The sequence below is a fragment of the Neomonachus schauinslandi genome, chromosome 6, assembly GCF_002201575.2.
Source record: "Neomonachus schauinslandi chromosome 6, ASM220157v2, whole genome shotgun sequence".
Lineage (NCBI taxonomy): Eukaryota > Metazoa > Chordata > Mammalia > Carnivora > Phocidae > Neomonachus > Neomonachus schauinslandi.
In genome coordinates, this window is record NC_058408.1 from 127,696,297 (window position 1) to 127,720,049 (window position 23,753).

The 23,753-nt window shown below is 41.3% G+C and overlaps 1 protein-coding gene across 3 annotated transcripts in view; it reads right to left on the minus strand.

Moving 5' to 3' along the window:
* Positions 1–19,161, minus strand: part of OGA (O-GlcNAcase) — a 28,771-nt gene extending 9,610 nt beyond the window's left edge. Inside the window, exons 1-11 of one of the 3 annotated variants that reach the window (XM_044916134.1) lie at positions 19,052–19,161; positions 18,555–18,827; positions 15,246–15,297; positions 14,719–14,816; positions 13,042–13,172; positions 10,012–10,183; positions 8,683–8,781; positions 7,788–8,072; positions 5,466–5,624; positions 3,862–4,475; positions 3,286–3,460 (exon numbers count right to left, since the gene is read on the minus strand). In XM_044916134.1, coding sequence (XP_044772069.1) covers positions 3,286–3,460; positions 3,862–4,475; positions 5,466–5,624; positions 7,788–8,072; positions 8,683–8,781; positions 10,012–10,183; positions 13,042–13,172; positions 14,719–14,816; positions 15,246–15,297; positions 18,555–18,753 — 1,984 coding nt within the window. In that variant the 5' untranslated portion in view covers positions 18,754–18,827; positions 19,052–19,161. Of the gene's footprint in view, positions 1–3,285; positions 3,461–3,861; positions 4,476–5,465; positions 5,625–7,787; positions 8,073–8,682; positions 8,782–10,011; positions 10,184–13,041; positions 13,173–14,718; positions 14,817–15,245; positions 15,298–18,554 lie in introns of all 3 variants that reach the window. The other 2 variants (XM_021700283.2, XM_044916135.1) reach the window with 2 other exon arrangements.
* Between the last annotated feature and the right edge of the window lie 4,592 nt (positions 19,162–23,753).

Below are 23,753 nucleotides of genomic sequence, written 5' to 3' on the forward strand. Positions count from 1 at the left end.
AAAAAAAAAAATCAAGCCAGCTGCTTGCTCTGTAGTGAAATTACAGTAATCATGAAGTGAAATGAAGGAGATAGGTTAAGACATTTTATTATCACAGCCCATGAAGGAATTAAACCTGTCTGAAGTCACATTTTACATTACAAGGAAGGGTAAGGAAGGGAAAAAGGGGGGGGGGATTAATCTTGTCAGAAAACTAAGGTCAGCAGAATAAACAAAAGAAATTGTTCAGTAAGTTGACAACAAAACACAATTAAAACTATTTTTTCTAACAAGGACAATCCAATTTAGACTTGGCTAATAATAAGAGCAGTCAGACAAATTCTAAGAGCTAAGGAGAGCCAACTGATGCTCCTAATTTATCCAGAGCTAAAACATACTTTTCTGAAAAGTATGACAGTATCTGGCTCTTCTGACTGACCATTATAATCTTTGCAGCGCACTGAACACATGCACAGAGTGGCAGGGTGTAAGGTCCAGAAGTCAGCACTAAGGTCACCACTTAACCAACTTCAGAGGCAATAAAGGAAACTAACAACAAGAAATAATTGAAAGCAAATATTTGGAGGCCAAATCAAAATCACCTGCCTAGTCTTCTGACAAGATAAAGCAGCGCAATATAGTTCTTTTCCATTTGAAGACAGCATTCTACCTCCTGTTCAAGTTAACAGTCTCATCAGTACAAGATATAGTGTGCTAGTCAGACAGTCCCAAAGCAAACCAATTTTTTGTTCACAATTCAGGCCCATTAAGAGATTATATCCAGGTTTGTCATTTTTTAGGGGTAGGGGTGCTTTAAGAAAACATACATAATATGTAAATTTGTAAAATAAATATGAAATAGGGTCAAAATTTAGGCTAAGAGAATGTGCCCCATTCCATAGGTCAGTGTAAATTTACACTGCAGAAAAATACTATACTCTCAAACTTTAAGATCAGCCAATTTCCCCTACCCCCCACTTTGAGACTACAACATAACTAGCACTTCCAACTATTACAATAAAAAGCTGCATGTACGAAGAGCTGTGTAAATGAAAACATGGTTAATGCCTCAGTCGCTGCGCAAACGTGACTTCAGTTCATGCCTACTGCCCTTAAATCTGAGCTACCTCACAGATAGAACCTTTCAATTTAAACTAATTAATCATGACGCGCTGTGAACATCTGCCGCTGTCCATCCAATAGCAGTAGACACTTGTGCTGAGGATTCTCCCATCTGTACACAATGGGGAAGAAGATAATAGAAGTCGTTAGTAATCAAAAGTACTGCATAGCCACATTCTTTAAAGGACTGAATGCCAGCTGGACTGGAGAGAGGAGGAAAACAAAGGGTTCTAACCAGTAACTCCCTGAAATTACTATAGATCCATGAAAATACTCTCCTTGTCATGAGCTTTTTGTAAAGCTATGCGGATGCCAAGATAATTATTTAAAACTTCTGGGCGCCTGGGTGGCTCAATTGGTTAAGCGACTGCCTTCGGCTCAGGTCATAATCCTGGAGTCCTGGGATGGAGTCCCACATCGGGTTCCCTGCTCAGCAGGGAGTCTGCTTCTCCCTCTGACCCTCTTCCCTCTCGTGCTCTCATTCTCTCTCACTCAAATAAATAAATAAAATTAAAAAAAAAAAAAAAAAACTTCTAAGATGCTCTGACCTTTAGATCGTACAGTAGCTATCTACACAATTTGGGAAAGCTGCCCCATATTTGCACAGTACAGAAATAAAACCTGAGAGGAAATAGAAACAATACTGTATATAATCAAGAATTTAATTTTGAATAATTCTTGAATTAAAAGTTCAATATCAAATGTTTTAAATGATACGTTCCCAAGCTCAAGAATCCAGACTTCACACTGGAAATGTTAAGACTTAAATCCCTGTAAGAGATTTAATTATAACTCCCTGGCCAGAAGCCTGGAAGGCAAATGCTGTCATCCAATAACCAATATAGAGGTTTTTCCTGAGCCTAAATACAGACATCACAGAAAAGAGGTGCTTGGAGCCTTTTAACAAGAGGTAAAAATTCTCTAGCTGTTGTGCTAAATACACAGAAACTCAAGATTATTTTCAAACTAACAGAGACACTACTTTTAACTGCTAATTAGTTGTGTCAAAGGAAACCTATTATTTTTTTTTAATATTTAAGAGTCCAGGGGCGCCTGGGTGGCCCAGTCATTAAGCGTCTGCCTTCGGCTCAGGTCATGATCTCAGGGTCCTGGGATCGAGCCCCGCACCAGGCTCCCTGCTCCGCGGGGAGCCTACTTCTTCCTCTCCCACTTCCCCTGCTTGTGTTCCCTCTCTCACTGTGTCTCTGTGTCAAATAAATAAAATCTTAAAAAAAAAAAAAAAAAGAGTCCAAAAATATATAGGCAGAAGGTGAGAAATCTCATTGCTACTACTCTTAATCTAAGCTCACAATGTTTCACACAACTGTTTCACAGCAAAGACCAAGTAACCCATCACAGTATTTGTGACTACTATGAAAACTATGACATGTCAGTTAGCCTTGCTGCCTGCTGTGTGCTGTATGTAAGTCCATTACATATTCCTTATAGCTGGATTGAAAACCTGGAAATGAAATGAGGTCCCTGGAGAAACTTGGCCATGCTGGTGCTTTTTACCAAGTTTGTTGAGAATTTCCCCCCCCAAAAAAAAAAATCAGTTTTCAAAAGAGAGGAGAGAGGAGAGAATTTTCAGGAGATTGCAATTTTCATCCCCTGCTAAAACCAATTACTTGGTAGAGGAATAAAGAAAAAGCCATGTGAAATAATACCAAGTAGCACCAGAATAGCCTACCACTAAAGCTCGCATGCGCACAGGGCTGGGAGGATAGCTTCCTCTTGCCAGGCCCCTTAGATCATTTCAGCAATTGTTCTGTTAAACACAGCAATTAATGTTACCACGACACAGCAAGCAGCAGAGAGCTTACAGTCACAATTCATAGTGTCTCATCTCCAAATCAGATAAAAGTGCTATACAGGGTTCCATCCAGGAAGCATTCAGTCAGAGCAAGTTAAAGTCAGTACTTTTCTAACACATTTTAAAGATATTTATGCTGAATTAGCCCAAGGGAGAAAAATCAATGTGCTTGATGTATTTACGGAGACTTGCATCTCAAGTTTGCCAACAATGGCTATACCTTTGAAAGAAATCTAAGCAAAGAATTTAAAGAGTTGGAAATCTGTCAATTCCTTAAATATTTTTCTCCCTGTGGGATAATCTTTTTTTTTTTTTTTTTCATTTTTAAGGGACAATGTATCTGAGGAAGAGATTATTCCTGGTGCACCTACCTAACCACTGTACAAAAGACTTCACCATAGACATTATACTCTTGATATCCCAAACATAGGAGTACATGTCATAAAGGATTGTCCTGTTGGCACAATTGGAGAGCCGAGTGAACATTCCCATCACCAGTCCGCACATCTCCTCAAACTTGGCTGCTCGTGACCGCCATTCTTCAATCTATTGAAGATCAATAAAAATATGACTCAAAAAACTGCAAGAAAAAACAAAATAACCTAAAACATAATTATAAACTGTTTGTATTATCAGGTCCCTGCAACATATCCTGAACATTAAAGGATCACTGGGCTTAAACTCTTCAGATACGCAGTAAGTCTGTGTCTCCCCAAACTGACAAACATTTCTAAAATAATCAACTGTGATGACTTTCCTTCATTCCTCACTCTAAGGTCAAACTATAGAACTCTATGCACCAGAATCAGCAGAGTCCACATCCACTTTACAGAACATATTCTAAGATGTGGTCAATTTTCAGAGTTATACTCATTAAAGGCTTCCTCCATATCATCAGCATGGGGACCCACCCAGGATAGAGAAGAGGATAAATTAAGCATACTCACTTTTTCAGAGTCTTTTCCTTTGCAATTGACACTGACAACACTGCTATTTGCTCGAAGCCACTGGAACTCCCTTAACATCTGTGCTCCTTTGGGTCCATGCTCATAAGGAAGATAGAATAGGTCAGCAAGCAACTGCAAATCCTCCAAAGTCACTGGTTCCACAGTGTACAAAGGCTTTTCATTTGGACCTGGCACAAACTGCTCCTTGTTTGTCTGTTCATCAGTCTGCATAGGGGCAATATCGCTAATGCAATCTTCCTGCATTGACATTTCTGGGGATTTTGATTCAGCTATGCTCTCTTTATCTGTATCCATTGGTTTCAATTCCTCAGCCATTTTAGCTTCAACAATTTCAGTTAGTATTTGATTGTCATTCTTGTGGTCTGTTTCTTCTTGTTTTTCCACTACCATGTCCATGGGTTCCTCATCTGGCTGTTTCTTTTCTTCTTCCTTGGTCAAAGCGGTAGGCTCACCACTCAAGGCTGCTCCCTGGCTCATAATGGGCTCCTGATAAACTGTTGTAACTACAGTTGTGGCATTTAAAGAGGGCGCTGCAACTAAGGGAGTCCCATCAACTACACTTGCTTTAGCTCCACTGTGTGCAACCTGCCGACCTACAAAGATAAATTACCACAAAAATAATCAGAGTTAGAAATAGAACAAATCAGATCTAGAGAAACGTTTATTTTTTTTATTACTATACAATGTATTATTTGTTTCAGGGGTACAGGTCTGTGATTCATCAGCCTTACACAATTCCCAGTGCTCACCGTAGTTTTTATCCTCCCCAATGCCCATCACCCAGCCACCCCATCCCTCCCACCCCCCTCCACTCCGGCAACCCTCAGTTTGTTTCCTGAGAGAAGAGTCTCTTATGGTTTGTCTCCCTCTCCGTTTCGTCTTGTTTCATTTTTCCCTCCTTTCCCCTATGATGTCCTGTTTCTCAAGTGTCCTGTTTCTCAAATTCGTCATATCAGTGAGATCATATGATATTTGTCTTTTGAGAAATGTTTTATCATATCTGTAACTGGAACCTCAATTTGAGATGCCAAATAATACTTAGCCCTGAGAAAAGTGCAATATGGGGCGCCTGGGTGGCTCAGTCGTTAAGCGGCTGCCTTCGGCTCAGGTCATGATCCCAGGATCCTGGGATTGAGCCCCGCATTGGGCTCCCTGCTCAGTGGGGAGTCTGCTTCTCCCTCTTCCTCTGCCTGCTGCTTCCCCTACTTTGCTCTCTCTCTGTCAAATAAATAAAATCTTAAAAAAAAAAAAGTGCAATTTCTCTAAACCATCAGGGAGGTAGGGAGAGAAGAGAGGAAAAAAAAAACATGATAAACATCCCCTAAATATGCCAACACGTATTATTATCTTCTCTTTTGAAGATCTAGATCTAAAAACAATTATTCCAAAAAAGACTTTTTAAAACAAATCAGCATTCCATCAAGATAAAACCTACTTAAGACCAAAAGTTAAGATTTTAAAGACCCTTATTCTCTAGATCCCTTCCTAAATTTTGTTTGGTGGGCCTATGATAGGCACATCAAATGTTCTTTACTTTAGGACTCAACCATATGATCTAACTCCCTTAAAAGGGCCAAACTTACTGCTATACTGATGAGGTACACCAAACTCCTGCAACCATTCTGTTAAAGCTAACTTTAGGGCCATCTGTGGACTATAGAGCACGTCAGTTTCAATATCTTCATCACTGCCTTCATTTTCTAACTTTATCTGGATCGATACAGTACTGTCTTCACTGTCGGCTGCAAAAAAAAAGAGAAAGAACACAAAAAACAGTTTTGATTACAAAAGCCTCCTGATAAGAGGAACAAATGCAAAACACCAGTTATTACAGTACAACTACAGAAACAAAGAATAGGAAAAAGAACAAAACTTAAACATAAAAATGCAAACACAACCTAACTGAACCAGTTCACCTATAAGTCATCTAAATGCATTGCTGCATGTAACATCCCACTTGAAATACAGAACACTAAGTTTAGAATCACTGGAAGTCATTCATAAACGTTCACTGAGTACCAATCACTGGGAATGTGAGGTTTAAGGCACTATGATTTCCATAAAGAAAACATTCCCAACCCTTCAGAGCTTATAACTTAATGGGCAAATCATTACGAAAAAATAATAAGCAAATTAATAACTGTATTGAGGGGGGAAGAGAAAAATCAGTAGAGTACCCACATATGAGCACAGATAATAAGCACATAATGAAGCTCTGAACCAGGATAGTGTTAGAAAAAAGAAGGTCTGGGGGCGCCTGGGTGGCTCAGTCCTTAAGCGTCTGCCTTTGGCTCAGGTTGTGATCCCGGGGTCCTAGGATCGAGCCCTGTGTCAGGCTCCCTGCTCCGCGGGAAACCTGCTTTTCTCCCTCTCCCACTCCCCCTGCTTGTGTTCCCTCTCTCGCTATGCCTCTCTCTGTCAAATAAATAAATAAAATCTTAAAAAATAAATAAATAAATAAGGTCTGAACTCTTTGGCTTAGTATCCAAAACCCTCCTATTCTTAGCTTTCCTTCATATTTCCCTGCATATGGCCCAGTTTGGCTAATTATCTACTACTCCTTAATGTGCTTCATGCTCTGCCTTAAAAGAGGTAGGAGGTAGAGGTGGGAGCCTGGGTGGCTCAGTCAGTTAAGCATCTGCCTTTGGCTCAGGTCATGATTCCCAGTGTCCTAGGATCGAGCCCCACGTTGGGCTTTCTGCTCAGTGGGGAGCCTGCTTCTCCCTCTCCTGCCTGCTGCTCCCCCTGCTTGTGCTCTCTCTCAAATAAATGGAATCTTTGAAAAAAGAGATATAGGAGGTAGGTGCCATATATACAGAGAAGACTGAAATTTTATTTTATTTTTTAATGGGGAGATCCACAATGAGCCTTAATGGGAGGTATTATCCCAATAAACAGATTTCGAAGTAGTAGTACAGAACTCAGGAAAAAACACAACTATACGACTACATACCACACCCAAAGCATCATAATGTGACATTTCCACACCTCCTAAATGGGCCAAAATTCAGATAACTTCAAATTTTCAGTGTCCAGTGTTTTCATCTCTTGCCCACCAACACTTTAAGGCCCAGCAACCTTTACGCATACTTTGATGCAATTTAAGTACTCCCTCCTCTATGAGACTGTTTCTTACCACCACTTCTGCTTAGCAGAAATAAACAGTCTCTCCTCTGTATTCCCACAGCACTCTGTAGACAACTACCTCAGCATTTATCAAACCACAGCACAGTCGGCTACATGCTTTATTCAAAACCAGACTATGTTCTTCAAAAGTGGGGACTACTTTCTTCTTTGCATCTTAGTGCCAGGAAGGTGCACTTGCCACATCTTAATATGTGTTTAAATGTCAATGAATGTGAGGTGCCTGAGAGGCTCAGTCGGTTAAGCATCTGCCTTCGGCTCAGGTCATGATCCCAGGGTCTTGGGTCCCACATCAGGCTCCCTGCTCAGCGGGGAGTCTGCTTGTCCCTCTGCCTGCTCCTCCCTAGGCTTGTGCTCATGCTCTCTCTCTCAAATTAAATTAAATATCCCATTTAATAAAAATCACCAGAAAACACAAAATGAATCAGAGTAATTCTAGGGATAACAAGAACACTCAAAGACTACGTGTCTAGTACTCAGACTTCAAAGACTAAGTCACATTTTAAAAGCAAAGAACTGGGGAAAAAGAAAAAGAAAAAAAGCAAAGAACTGGGGAAAAAGGGGAAGCAAAGAACTGAGCCCAAGAAGTTATTAAATAATTTGTCCAAAGCCACTCAGCCCTTCTTCTAATCACATATATATCTCATTCACAGGACTAAACAACACACTCTAAAAACCTCTTAATTATGACGACAAAGGAACACATATTTGCCAACAGCTCTAGTTAACTCCACCTCTCCCCCCCAAAGTTGTCTACTTACTCATCACTACATCTTTTCTCACTCCATTCATGTTTGATTTGTACCAGGTGGCAAGGGTGTGGATAGCAACATAGTTGGCTTCAAATTCACAATTTGGATTAGTAAGGACTCCTTTTAACCGTGGGATGAGTTCTGTGGATCTTCCTTTGTATGGCCCCAGAAATAGTCTCTTCTGATCATAATCATTAGCATGAATGTTATCCCAGATTACTGGAGCTCTCTTAATAATCTTAGAAACCTCTTCAATGGACTCCACCGGAATTTCTTTAGAAACAACTTTGGGACCTAGAAATAATGATGACCATTTGTTAAAGACCCTCAAACATGACTCTTCAAAATATACTGCATTCAATTTTTTTATTGTATTTTGTTATATATATACTTTCTAACAATTTTTCTTTTCAAAGTAACACAACATGTCTTTTTACTCAGTTTTACCCAACCGCCCCCAGTATTCCCTCAGATCACATTATTAGAAATGGAAATAGTAGTAAAAAGATAAGAGATTTGTGCAGGCTTCCTCAAACTGATAAGAAACAAATTTTCATGTGAACAATTTTTTTCCATTATAATACAACACAGTGATTACTAGCTGACAATCCAGCGTGATAGCTTTCATTTGATAAAATAAAATACTCTCCTAAGGCTGAGATCAATATCCTTTAGTCCAGTTCCCTATTATTTATCAACAACCAATACTCAGATTCACTGCAAAATCCTCAGAGATGTTTTTTATACTAAATAAAGAATGTATACTTCATAAAGAAAGAGAATTTTAACAACAAAGTTTTCTGGTTCAGGCTCAGTTTTCAAAAAGTATCCAATTAAGCAGAACAACCAATTTTTTTAAGTTCTAGTTATCTAAAGTTTTACTGTGTAAATCTTAAAGACTTACCCGTCCAAAGCACCTCAATTCCAGGTAGAAGCTTTTCACCCACAGTCCTTAAATAAGGAGACTGAGACACATTTGGGTAACAGAAAGTGCCACAATATTCTGAATGTAGGAGGGAAAATTAAGTAAAATAGTCAGGAATAAAATGGTCATGGGTTTTTAAATGGGGGAAAAATGTCTATCAATTCTAAATTCCGAAGTGGGTAGTTCATTAAAGAATCAACTCAAAAGAATAAAAGTGACTCAATTCATAAAATCTGATATTCTTCCTCAAATAATACAGACCGATCCTTATTACCCTACAGTCACTAAAAACACAATTTTACTAAAGAAATAATTGGAATTTTTAGCATTTTTTACATACTTCTGAACTGCCTACATTTCTCAATAACAATTAGAGGCCAAATAGAACAAATTGGTAATATCATAACAGAAAGAATGCAACATTATGCCCAGGGCTATTAGTATTCAACTGCAAGTAAACTGTAATTTGCAGTGAATTAAGTATTTCCCACATAATCTTATTAAACATTATTTGAGTACTCATGTAGTATCAGACCACTGAGATAAGGTTCACGGTTCATAGTACTTAAAAACAGACATACACACAAAGTTAAATAAACTCAGACTAAAATTTCTTAGAACTTATTTTTCTCTTCCTGAAAAAGAAATCAAGTCAGGGGGAAATTTCTTATAAGCCAAATTTTGAGAGGGAACTAAGAGAGGCTAATATATTTTCAATGGAAGGACCTAGAGGGGAGGGAAAGGAGGGAAAATTGGCAAGTTTTCTAGGCTGACTACTGGAAATAAGAGTCCAGATGGAAGTGGGAAGAGTGAAAAAGGATACAGATATGCACAGGCAGAAAAAAGGAACAAGTAGGAGGAAATGAGAAGTGACTAAGTTAAAAGCAATGTAAATTTGCTTTTTTCTAGTTTTTCATTTTGATAATACTATCCTTCCTTCAATCCTGAAAATCTACTGTTCAGATACTTCCAGCACTAAAAATACATGAAATCTTTTGCTTGTTCAGTTGCCATTTATTAGTCCCTAAAATTTCTCTAGTGTAAGGCCTTGAGAAACGTCTTCTAGAAAAGTAATTCCTACCTTTATACACCACCAAAAGGAGAGGGGACAACACAGTAAAACCCATACAGGATTCTTTGAAACCATCTCAGGGTTGTGAGATGGAGCCCCAAGCAGGCTCTGCAAGCAGTGCGGAGTCTGCTTAGGACTCTCTCTTCCTCTCCCTCTGCCCCTCCCCCCACTCTCTCTCAAATAAATTCTAAAAAAATCTTAAGACTAGTTGAATATAAAGCTATTATATACAATACCTGTGGGACAGAAGAGGAAAGTTTCTGGTTCTCCTAGGTACTGATAAATTTCATTTGTGATGGAGACCTGGGCATGAGCGAAAGAACTGAATACCTCTTTGTCTGCTGCACACATATTATGATCAATATCATCAAAAAGCAAGGCAAATGACCTGCACCCAAACTGAGAAACCTAGAAAAGGTAAAACAAAACAACAAAAAAACCAAGATGTTTTAGTAGCTCATTTTTTAAAAAGATTTATTCCTTTATTTGAGAGAGAGCGCGTATGCACACGCAAGCAGGGGAAGGGGCAGAGAGAGGGAGAAACAAGCAGACTCCCTGCTGAGCAGGGAGACCAGCACAGAAATGGGGCTCAATCTCAGGACCCCAAGATCATGACCCAAGCTGAAACCAAGAGTTGGGCGCTCAACCAACTAGCGCCACCCAGGCATCCCTTTAGCAGCTCATTTTAGAGTAAAAATACAAGGGGCGTCTGGCTCGATCAGTAGAGCAGGCAACTCTTGATCTCGGGATCTTGAATTCCAAGCCCCACAATGGGCATAGAGCTTACATAAAAAACAGGATTCCAAATATTAAAGCAGACACTTAACAGTTGTACCTAAATCAAACATTTTCTTTAGGGTGTTCAAAGCCAAACCTACTGTTTTTATATTTTCTATGCTAAACAGCTAGACAAGTTTAGGAAACATTTTTCATTTGGGTTTGAATGCATTATGTTCCAATAAAGCTTCAACAATATGGCCTATCCTACACCTCCTTGGCTGATGATTACAGAAGACCAAACAGACAGAAAAATACAAAAACACAAATAATGAACTCAAGAGGCGAAAAACCTAGGCCTGCTCTAGTTCCAAAGACACAATGATCTTAACTAATCTCTGCACATAAACCTAACTAGTCCAGGAATCTAAAGGAACGTAGCAGTAGTATTTGAACAAACAGGAAAATAACCTCTTAAAAACCCTGGGTGGCTCATTCAGTTAGGCGACCCACTCTTGATTTCTGCTCAGGTCATGATCTCAGGTTTGTGAGATCGAGCCCCATATCAGACTCTGTGCTGGGCGTGGAACTTGCTCAAGATTCTTTCTCAAACAAACAAACAAACAAACAAACAACAAAACTCACTCTTCCTCTGCCCCCACCACACTCTTAAAAAAAAAAAAAAAAAGCATATTCATGGAAATTTAACCTCACTTTTTTTTTTTTTAAGATTTTACTTATTTGACAGAGAGAGACCCACAGAGAGAGAGGGAACACAAACAGGGGGAGTGGGAGCGGGAGAAGCAGGCTTCCTACGAGCAGGGAGCCCAATGTGGGGCTCGATCCCAGGACCCTGGGATCATGACCCAAGCCGAAGGCAGACACTTAACGACTGAGCCACCCAGACACCCTAACCTCATTAATTTTTAATCATCTTAATGCCATCAATAATATAAACCTGTGCCGGGGTGCCTGGGTGGTGCAGTTGGTTAAGCTTCCAACTCGGTTTCAGCTCAGGTCGTGATCTCAGGGTTGTGAGATGGAGCCCCAAGCAGGCTCTGCAATCAGTGTGGAGTCTGCTTAGGACTCTCTCTTCCTCTTCCTCTCCCTCTGCCCCTCCCCCCACTCTCTCTCAAATAAATTCTAAAAAAATCTTTTTTTTTTTTTTTTTAAGATTTTATTTATTTATTTGACACAAAGAGAATGAGAGACAGAGAGCATGAGAGGGAGGAGGGCCAGAGGGAGAAGCAGACTCCCCGCCAAGCAGGGAGCCCGATGCGGGACTCCAGGATCATGACCTGAGCCGAAGGCAGTCGCTTAACCAACTGAGCCACCCAGGCGCCCCAAAAAATCTTTTTTTTTTTTAAAGATTTTATTTATTTGACAGAGAGAGACGCAGCGAGAGAGGGAACACAAGCAGGGGGAGTGGGAGAGGGAGAAGCAGGCTTCCTACAAGCAGGGAGCCCAATGTGGGGCTCGATCCCAGGACCCTGGAATCATGACCTGAGCCGAAAACAGACGCTTAAGAACTAAGCCACCCAGGCGCCCCTAAAAAAAAGTCTTTAAAAAAATGTAAACCTTTGCCTAAAGAAACATGCACACATTTATATGTGTAATGTATCAGCAAATTTACCAGAAAAGACGTGCAGCTTTTTCAAGATTTATTTGTCAGAGGAGAGAGAGCGCGCACAAGCATGCACACAAGCAGGGGGAGTGGCAGGCAGAGGGAGAAGCAGGCTCCCCGCTGAGCAAGGAGCCCAATGCGGGACTTAATCCCAGGACCCTGGGATCATGACCTGAGCCATCCAGGCATCCCAAGATGTGCAGCTTTTATGTTAAGCAGAACTTAGATTCTAATCAGTTTACACGTCTACCTAGTCTGTTTTCCTTCTAATCTTGGGAAACCAGCCAACCATTTCCAGACTGAATTATATCTCTTGTCCATATCAACAAATGAAACTGACGTCTTAACAGGTAAAACCCTGTTTTCTATAACCCTGGTCACAAATTCAGTCAAGTACCCAATAATATACAGAGTTTCTCAAAATGTGATTCTGGACAACCTGAATTCTGAGATAAGTCCCCACTCCAAGTCCGTATTCCCACCCCAAGTCAGTTTAAGACTCTCTGGAAATGGACCCTATCAGCATTCTTTTAAGAATCACTTCTAAGCATTTCTTTTAAGATAGTTCTCATGCAAACTAAAGTCTGAGAAGCACTGGTACCTCCAGTAAAGCTCTCTTAACTCACAAAATATCCTTCTGTGAAGAGCATTAAAGTAAAAAAATTGTACAGAAGAAGAATAAATTTGGTTTCCTTTTTTTTTTTTTTTTTTTAAGTAGGCTCCATGTCCAGTGTGGAGCCCAACAGGGGGCCTGAACTCATGACCCTGAGATCAAAACCTGAATGAACTGAGATCAAGAGTCAGACACAACGAACTGAGCCACCCAGGAACCCCAAAGTTTGCCTTCCCTTTAACTTCATAAAAGCAACTCAGAAAACAGTGTTTACTGATTTAGGGACAAATAATGAGAAAGTAACGAAGTTACCTGGTCCAGTTTGCGTTTCAATGTAGATACTTCCTTGGGGTTAGAAAAGGTAATATCTAAACCAGGTGAGATAGCATAGATGAACTCTATCTCGTATTCCCGTGCAGCAGAGATGAGAGTCATAAGTTGCTCTAAAGAAAAGAGTCCATGTTTTTAGAAAGCAGCACAGAAAACTAAAGAACCTTCACCTTTCAACTAAAGAGAAGAGGTCATTTTCTCCAGTTGGCAATAGCTCAAGAAAGGAAAAGTCCCTTAAGTTTTACAAACTGTCATGTCCAATGTGACAACAGGCCATATAAAATGCCACGAACCTCATGTGACTTAATGTCACCCTAAAATCAATAAGCATTCTCTTCCTTTCACTGCCATTTCTCAAAAATATTCAATTAAGCATCACTTCTCTTACTGAATATAAACCATTTTTATTTCCTACAGTATTTGAGATGGTTTCTGTTTTTGTAGTCTCTGAACAACTGACATTCTTAAATAAAAAAATCTACATATAACTACTTTATAATTGAAAAAAAGAAAAACATGTTCTTAACAACCAGGGTTAAGTGATGGCCTTAACAATCCTTATCCTTTAAGTTTTTAAAATGTGATAGACAATTTTCCTAAGTAAAATAAAATCCTATTCTATATATCACAGGATGTATCTTTACATAACTTTCAGTGGTATCTCAAGATAGTCATTTGACTATATTTTGATTACTGATCACATAAAATTTCATTACCAGCACCACCAAAAAATAATTAAGTTGAACACACACTTAAATTATATAGAGTAGTAAGCAACACTAGATGGAGATGGAATACGTTTTAATTGCTTCTTCATAATTTAAGAAAACTTTCTGCCTTCAGTGCCTTGGCTACACTCTGTAACCAAGTATCTTGTTAGCTACATGTGTATACCATTTAATTCCAAGTATAAAAATGTTTCCCCATTTACAAGTCCCCAAAGAAAAGTACCACTTATCTAATTTAGAAGGAGGGTCTGTGATGTACTATCTTATGTACAAATTTTATGTACTTAAAACATAAGACGACACATAGCAAGGATAGTTTGTGATGGCTTTTCACTTTAGTATAAGCCTAGACTAGGGTGAGATCTTTATTTTAAATATAGACAAGACAAGTAATCAAGTGGTCAAGACCAAGCCATACTTGAGTCTGAAGCAAAAGGATCAGTAATATGGATCCTGTCTTTACTTAAAATTTTGGTATCTTGTTCGTGGATTTTTTTTTTTTTGCATTAATTCTGGTTTAAAAATTGCTTAAGATATTATTTATCTTGACCACTGATTTTTTTGGAGTCCCTTAAACTTTGCACCCAAGGCAAGCGCCTCACTTGCCTTGCCCTAGGCCTACTGCTTCAGCACCCTTTTGTCCAGTGGCCTACCATTCAGACCACTGACAGAAGTTAAAAAGTACAATTTATGATTACAGAACAGGTTGGAGTCAGACTGGCATAACCATGAATCACACCATGGCTGTGCATCGTTAGTGCTACTCTTTCAATCTGCACTACAACTCACATAGAATTATCAGAAAGACGAAAAAGAAACTACCTACGAAGAGAAAATGAAATACTTAATAAAATTTTTGTATAACTACATCTGAAATATAGCTGTTTTCTTAACATATTCTGAATTTATGGATTAAAAAGAAAAAGATTACCAGCTTCCTCCACAGAATACATCTCTCGCCAAAACATCCTATGTTTGTAGTCATCTTTTGGGGCATACAAGTATGTATTTAATTCCCATTTCTGGAGCCTTAAGGGAAAGAAGATTACATATGTATAAATAGGCAACAAGTATAGACTATAAATCACAATATTTCCCTTTTCTTGGAACATCTCCATCTCTTAAACAGCTAATAATATTCTGGAGCAGTAGCTTTTAACCTTTTTGTAATCCAGTAGAAATGTAAAAAAATTTTATTACAAGAAATGTCAACATATTAAAGTCTTAAATAAAAACAGCTCCGAGTGACACAGGTGAAGCCCAAAACCTATTCAGTTTCCCCAAGAAACTTTGAAAACCCCTGGCATAGGTGAAGAAGAGGTAAAAGACCAAGGTAAAATTAACTTCTGCAACTGAGAAATCATCAAAACGCACCTGGCCTACTCAGTGTTAGTTTTTCTTCAAACAAAAGGAAATGTTAATGGTTTAAGACTCTCCTTCAGAAAGTAAAAAATTTACCTTCTAAAGAGTTCTTTTCTCTGTTCCATAACCCAAGGTCTTCCATAAAATCCTAGATTCAAAGTAAGAATGAAATTATTTTCAAGTTTCAAAATGTGGTAAACTGTTGAGAAAAGCAGATTACAAAACATACAGTACAATCCCATTTTGTAAAAAAGCGTGTACAATATACCAGTATATGAAGGCTATTTAGTAAAACATTAAGGTGTCTTTAGATGGTGATGTTATAAAATGACTTTTACTCCCTTTTTGCTTAGGTAAATTTTCTGATTTTTCTACCATTAACAATTACTTATACAACAGCTATTTTTAAAACACCTATAACATCATCTCTTTTCACTGCCAAAAAAGACCAAATATGTTTAAATCTAATTAAAGGGTTTTTTTTTTTCATCTCTACACCCAATGTGGGGCTCGAACTCACAACCCCAACAACATGCGTCGCATGCTCCTTCGACTGAGCCAGCCAGGCGCCCCTAAAACTAACTTTTCATTATTTTCTTTAAATAATCTCCACACCCAATGTGGGGCTTGAACTCATGACCCAAGAACTGGATGCTCTACTGACTGACCCGGTTAGGGTTAGGTGCCCCTAAACCTAACTTTTTAAAAGATCTCAATCTTAAAACAGAGGAAGGGGAAGCAAAGTAATCCCAAACCACTTACAGTAACAATTACTACCTGAGAGAGAAGTTAAACTGACTTTAGAGTGGCGGTGGGAGAGTAAAAAGGTAGGGGCAAAAAAAAAATCAGGAAGAGAATTAGAAAAAAATCTGACTGAATTAATTTTATGATAACCTTTTTTTTTTTTTAAGTTCCTGATATAATAAAAGGGTCCAAAAATGCCTTAAACTACATTCACAACAAGTTCAACAGTGGAGCTGGCCCAAATAGGAATCTCAAGTAGTCTCAATTCCAGAGCAAAGGTCGGAACAACTGGAAATTCAAGAATGTGACTTGCTCCACTGTCCCAGAAGGGGGCAAAGCAGTACCAACACATATTGCAGGAAACAAATCCGCAGAGGAATGACTTAAGCAGTGGTATAAGCACCAACCTGGTATTTGCAGCTCCCTCGTGTGCTAATCACACCCTACATCTTGCCTAACCTTTATTTTCCACCTCTGTCTAATCACCTGCAAGAGGTAAAGACAACCTCTCAGGAGTACTACGATTAAGATTGTATCATGAACCCAAAATACTCTTCACACACACACAGTCTACTTAAGAGACTACCTAAAACTGAAATTTCTGTAATGCATTAAACTCCAATCTCTACACAGGATGGTTACTCTGTGTCACAAATAAGAACAATGACAACCAAAGAAAAATTCATTGCATACCTATGTATGAAACTGCAGCACTTTCAATCTTGACAATTCAGTGTTACCGCTTAACAAGTAACTTAAACCATCAGGTAAATTTTATACACGTCTTTCTAGATTTCCTACAACACTTGGCATTATCATTTTTCTCTTAAAGGAATAGGCATTAAACACTCCTTTAGAGTTGCTTCAATATATAAAAGAAACATTTTATCTTCACAAACCCTAACTTTGCTGAGAGTCAGGTTCATGGTTTCGGTTAACTGTCACCACAAAGAGGAAACAGTGCTATTACATGAGTTATCACCAACAAAGGTGTGTAAGGAAAAGAAATTTTTTAAAAAGGAATCCTGCCAATACCCACAGTTATTTCCTTTCTTCATTCATTTTTTAAGAATGGCACCAACTTAGAACTACCCCCCCCCCCCCCCAAAATCAGGTGCTCAGTCACCAAGAAAAAAATACATATGGAAGGAGGAACAATAGATGACAGACAACTCTATTTTGAGTAGTTCCTTTCAATACTATTCTGAAAAAAACAAACCAACTTATTTAAACCACAACAAGATTTTCTCTGTAATTACTGAAGATGTAGCAGGCAAGTTTCCTTAGCTGCATTCTAGTCTAGCTCTAAAATTTCTCTATCCCCTAGCACTTCTTCTCAACCCTCCACCCCAAGATCTGTGATGACAAAATACATACTTTTTCTAGACTCTCCCTACACGGAAACAAGCCCAATGAATACACCAACAGATTAAGTCACACAAAGCAATCATGTTTTCAAAAACACGGACTCCAAATATATAAGTAGTTTTCCATTTTGTCTTTCCCCCAAATTCTGCAAGACCTTTAACCTGTGAATTATTTCACTCCTTACTGTAACTACATATTAGTCTGTTCTCCCCTATAAACTTTATCTAAAATACCACAACCACCACCCATCCTTCAAATGAATATATATGCTAACACTGGAAAAGCTGAAGCTGTCAACCAATAGGGCAACCCTTCTATTTCTCCTAATTTTTATACAGCGTTACCCCTATGCACACCATTATATACTAGAAACAACTAATAAAGCAGACAGCCAAGACTTCAGAAAAGTAAAAGACATTCTGTATTCAAGGCAAAATCAATTAACACAAGTAACTCATGGTTCCATATAATGTTCAGTTGAATATCTGTCCACTGTATTCATAAACTGTGATGGTCTTCAAAGCATTTTCCCCAAAGACCAAAAAAAGAAAAAAAAAAAAAGCCGGCATCTTTTGAAATGGGAAGGGAGAATCAGAAGGGCATTTTTAATCCTCTTCTGCAGGCCCTAAATTAAAATTCCGTATCTCTGACACTATTAAAGTCAAAGCTTCATCCCCCAGAGCCAAAGCACAGCAGCTGGCTAAGGACAATTTTCTAGGCTGCTAAAGAAACTCCAAAGGGTGGGGGCGTGGGGACTGGCCAGCAAAAAAACAAAAAACAAACCAAAAAAACTAAGCAAAGGGAGAATTCGTAAAACCCTAGGCCGACCGCGCGTCTCTTCACTCCAGGAATACAAGCACATCTGTGTGGGCTGATTTTTTTTCCAAAGGGTGAGGACAGCAGCATTACATACGTTTTATCATTTGAAGAGACCACCCTAGGGAACAAGATCCCGAGGTACAAAGACGTACAACTCGGAGCCTAACACGAGGCTCCTCACCGCCGCCTCCGCAGGAGCAGGCCTGGCTCCAGCACAAGGCGGGTGGGGGCCGGCCAGTTAATAGGCAGCGGGGAATCCAACGCTGCAGAACAACGTGAGGGGAAAGGCGAGCGTGAGGAAAGACTGGCCCACCGTCGCGCCTCTCCCCTCGTCTAAGCAAGGTCAGGTTTCAGAGCCAAAGGAGTGACACCCTTTTAGAGCCTCCTAAAGCATCCCCTTCAGGAGGAGAGAATATGTTAGTACCGGGGCGGAACCGGAGGACGCTGTCGCCCAGCCCGCGCCAGAGCGCTCACCTTCCACTACGCCACACAGGAACCTCCGAGCCCCTCCTGCCGCCCCGGCCACCGCTGCTCCCCCGGCCCCGGCTGGGTTGTCTTCTCCAGGGGCCGGAGCTGCTGGCGGCTCCAACGATGCCCCCGCGGAGGCGGCAGGGTTGGAGTTGAGCTCGCTCTCCCGCTCCTCCAGCGCCGCCTGGCTCTCCTTCTGCACCATCCTCCTGCCCACGGCCGCCGCCACCTCTGCGGGTCCTCCTCGGCCTCCGTCCGTTGGGCCGCCGGCCCGGAGCCCTGGAGACGGCCTCGGCTCCAAGCGCGCGCCCTTCCTGCTCCTTCCCCTCCCCCTCTACCCTTCCCCCTCCCTCTCCGCAGGGACCCGAATGCCCGGATGAGAAGGGCGGCGGCACCGGCGTGAGCCCTTTGTCAGCCGCTGCCTCAGCCTAAGCTGGGGAGCCGGAAGCCTAAACGGAGAGCGAGGCCGCGACCTCTCGTCCCCTGGAGGCAGATAGCCAAACCTCCTTTTCTTGTTCGCAGTTAGCCTCTGCTGCCTCCGGATAATCTTAGTTCTTCGCTCTTTGCCCCCCGAAGCCCCTAGATCTCCTCCACCGCTGCCTCCACCGCCCGCTTCCTGTTTATCCGCACTGCGCCTGCGCCGGAGACCGGCTCAGACCGGTCCCCTCAGCCCGACTCCCCCCCCTTCTTTTGGGCCAGCCTATTGAGCTTCATTTGGTAGGGGGAAATAGAACAGAGGATACGAGAAAAGCGGAAGGTAATGAAGGTAGTGGAGCGTACCATTTATGTTCGCCACCTCTAGAACGAGCCGGGCGCCCTGGAACGGACCATTACCTCTCCTGAAGAAGGGGAGTATGGGAGGAGGCTGCAGCTGGTTGGGGCAATAGGGATGGGGGGGTGAAAAAGAGGTGTTTACTCTCTCAATGCGCAGGCGCGGAAACGAAGCCTCTAGTTCTTAAAGAGATAGGAAGAAACTGACCTATTTTCTATTGAGATTCTTCTAATAGGTTGTCTCATCACATCAGCCCGACCCAGGATCGGTTCTGTGAAGATGACATTCCAAGGAGCTCAGCTTACCCCTCTGCCTTGAATCATTTTCCCCTACCCCCAGCCTGGCGCTAACCCCTTTAAAAAAATTGTCATTAGTTCATTCCTTCGTTCGGCAGAGACCAATTGAGCTTGCGTCTTGCTGGGCTCTTGGGCCACTATGAGCTCACAGTGTGGTGGTGGAGACAAGCAAGTACATGCACAATCCCCACATGGTGTACCCAAGTGTTGCGGGAACTCAGAGGAGGAACTGACTTAATCCTCCTTTGGTGAGAGGTGGCAGCCATGCTTTGCTTTTGAGTTGGAACGAAGGACGAGTAGGAGTGAGACGGAATAGAGGGGAAGCGAAGAGAGCACTCCAGGCTGGTGGAACAGAGGAACAATTGTGGCGAGGGGTGAAAAGGCCTGGCATCTTTGGGAATGGGGAGCGTGAACTGTGTGAAATCCTTGGGCCTTAGCATAAACATAATTTCCTTAAGGAATCCTTCCCTGAGCCCTAGATGGACTTGGGTCCTCTTGCGGCCATTTGTGCTCAGAACTCCCTGTAGTCCCGTCATACGCACTTTATTTACATTTACGTCGGTTAAGAGATCGTTTCAGCTTGCGAGGTGTAAATGTGAAATGAGCATCTCAGTCTCATTCTGATCATTAAGACTTAGTATTGTCAATATATTCAACTCCAGCGGTAGCCCAACTTGTAGCTCCAGGGGCTCTTATAGTCCCTCTTTCTTTTTAGTCCTGGGGTGTTGAGATGGGGGTTAGAGGCAAGCATTTTCTTAGGGGACCTCTTATGATACCAGTTGGAGGCCATAAGCAGCGTCAGTGGATATTGTGGTCCCTTGGAGGATTTGGGGTTATCATTCCAGCTGACCTCAGCCCTTAGTCTCATGACACTTTCATCTTTGCCTCATGCTTGGCAACTGCTAGCAAGTCAGCAGCCGCTATTTCATCCACTGTCCAGACTCTGGGGTCCATGGCCTAGGCAAGATCCACTTTCCATATCTGCACCTTTCAAACTTGAAGGGAAATTCCTGCCACACACTCTTTCCCCAAACCACACCTCAACCCCCTAGTATCTCCAACAGGAACCAGAGGTTAGTAGGCCTATGATAAATACTTGTGGAATGAATGAAATAGGGCTCTGCACTCACAGTTTAAATTCTGATTAGAGAAACATACAATAATAAATTCATTACATACACAGTGTCTCAGTTTGTAATAAGTGCCATGAAGGGAGGAAATCAAGTAATGTGATAAAGAGTAACCACAGCAAGGAAGGGCTACTTCAGATGGAAAAATAACTAGTAATCTGTGAGTGAACCATGATAATGGCTTGGCCTAGGAAAGAGCAGTGGAGACAGGCAGTGCACCTTTGGTGGTGGAATTGTGATTGATTAAAGTAGTAGAGGGAGGGGGTGCCTACCTGGCACAGTTGGTAGAGCCTGGGAATCATGAGTGCAAGCCCCATGTTAGGCATAGAGATTACTTAAAATATAATAATAATAAAATAAAGGAGTAGTAGAAAGAAATGAAGACTACTAAAGACCTGAGCAACCAGGTAGATGGTGTCATTTATTAAGATGGAAAGGCTGAAAAAGGAGGAATCAAAACTCCATTTTGAACATGTTAAGTTTTTCTCTCTCTGTCAAATAATATCTAATTTTTTAATATTATTTGAAGGAGAGACACAGCGAGAGAGGGAACACAAGCAGCGCGAGTGGGAGAGGGAGAAGCAGGCTTCCCGACGAGCAGGGATCCCGATGTGGGGCTCGATCCCAGGACCCTAGGATCATGACCTGAGCCGAAGGCAGACACTTAACGACTGAGCCACCCAGGCGCCCCTAAAAATTTTTTTTAAATGGGGCACCTGGGTGGCTCAGTCGGTGCTTGTGTTCTCTCTCTCTCTCTCTCAAATAAATAAATAAAAATCTTTTTTAAAAAATGAACGTTAAGGGCGCCTGGGTGGCTCAGATGGTTAAGCGTCTGCCTTCGGCTCAGGTCATGATCTCAGGGTCCTGGGATCGAGTCCCGCATCAGGTTCCCTGCTCAGTGCAGAGCCTGCTTCTCCCTCTCCCTCTGCCACTCCCTCTGCTTGTGCTCTTCTGTCTATCTCTCTGTCAAATAAATAAATAAAATCTTTAAAAAAAAAAAAAGAACGTTAAGTTTGACCATTACAGGTCCACATGAATATGTCAAACAGGCAATTGGATATATGGGTTTTGAAGCTCAGAAGAGAATTCTGAGGATATAAATTTAGGAATCCCTTACATATAGATGGCATTTAAAGCCATGGGACTGGATGTGATTCGGAGAAGGGACTCAGGTCTGAGCTATGGGGCTCAACGTTTAGAATTCCAGTTGAAAAGGATGAGTCTCCCAGCAGGTGCGGAGAAGCAGTGGCCAGAAAGGTAAGAGGAACACCAGGAGAGTATGAAATACCAGAAAGCATGAAAAGAGTGTTTTGAGAAGGAGCAGTGGACAACATTCAGAATCCAACCAGTGGCCAGAAAAAAATTATCAGAATGCCAACCTGCTGTTTTTTTCTGGATCCCATTTGTGTTCCCTGGTTCTGGGACACTTCTCACCTCACTCAGCCTCAGACTTCAACTTCCCTTAAACTTGAATCTACCCTAAAACATAGAGACCATCTCCATACCTGAGATACATACACACAATCACCATGCTCATTCATCCAATCATACAATTATATAATTATTGAATACCTATTATATGCTAGGCCTCAAGGATAGGATGGTGGGGGTGGGGGCAAGAAACCTAGTCCAGGCATTCAGGGAGCCCTCAGGAGCTTATGGTGTATCAAAGAAGACAATCATTCAAATAATTATATAGTGACAAACGGAGAAGTGCCACAAAGGACAAGTAGAGGGTACCATGAGAGGCTGTCACAGTGCCAACTTGTTTAGACTCTGCATGATATGCATAGCATCCATCTTTCACTCACAAATCTTTACTATGTCCCAAGGCAACCTGGACAGAGACTTGGGAGACCGGGTCTAGTCTCAATCCTCCTATAAACTCACTAGGTGACCTTGAGCAGGTCCTCTTCCCTCTTTGGGGCTGTTTCCTTTTATGTACAATGGAAGGCTGAGAGAAAAGACTAGACCACAGGTTCTTAACTTCAGGTCCATGACTGGGCTTCAGGGATACAAAAATATATGGACAGTGGGCCCATAACTTCCATCAGATCCTTTAGAGGGGCTGTGACCCAAAGAAATCCTATGGAGCAGATAGTTGTGTGATAATGTGAGCAGGAAACACAGATGACAAAATGATGGCTTGTGAAAGTAAGTTTTTCTCTCTTGGACACCATACTCCTCCATTGACCTTGTCAATGTATACAGTGATGGAAGAGAAGGCCTGATCCCCCTTCTATGGATGGTGAAGCTTAGTCACCATATAATGGTGCCCTAGAGAAAGGATGGGATGAACCTACCACTGGTGGCCCCTCTCCAGAAACAGCACAAAGAAAGGCAGCCATTCCACATAGGAAGTCTCTATTACCCTTTGTGTCACTTGCTCCATGGTGCCTTGGTCCACCCCATCTGATCCCTCATCATTCTTGGCTGGAGTATAGACACAAACTATGTCCATATTGGAGACAAGGTTGGGATGTTTACACAAAGGAACTTTCTTTAGAAACTAAAGGGAATCCCCCCTCCAAAGAAAGCACTTTGAGGTTAACTAAGATGTCTGTAAATTAGAAATTTTTGATTCAACTTGTAAGAATGTCTAGCCAAAAGACAGCTGGTTTGGCATAATCTTTGGGATATTAACACCCTGTCTCTCATCTCCTCTAAGGATGTGGGAGAGAGATTCACATGGGGACCTCTCTGAGGTCAGGTAGGTTTCCAACCCTTCCAGAACCTGTGTCTCAATCTCCTGCCAAGGGTTGGCTATGCTATGAAAAAGAGAGGCACTTTCTTTGGAATCTAAAAGGCTACTGTAGGTACAGGAATTAGTGTTGTGAGGTATGTGTGGAGCAGGAGGGACAAAAAGGCAGAGACAGCAGCCTGTGCATAGCCATTGTGTTTTATTGGATTGGTGTATTTTTTTATTTTACAAAATATACAGAGGAGCCAAAAATGCAAAGCAGTCAACAGTGTTCTGATGGGAAAGGGGGCTCCCTCGGGGCCCTTC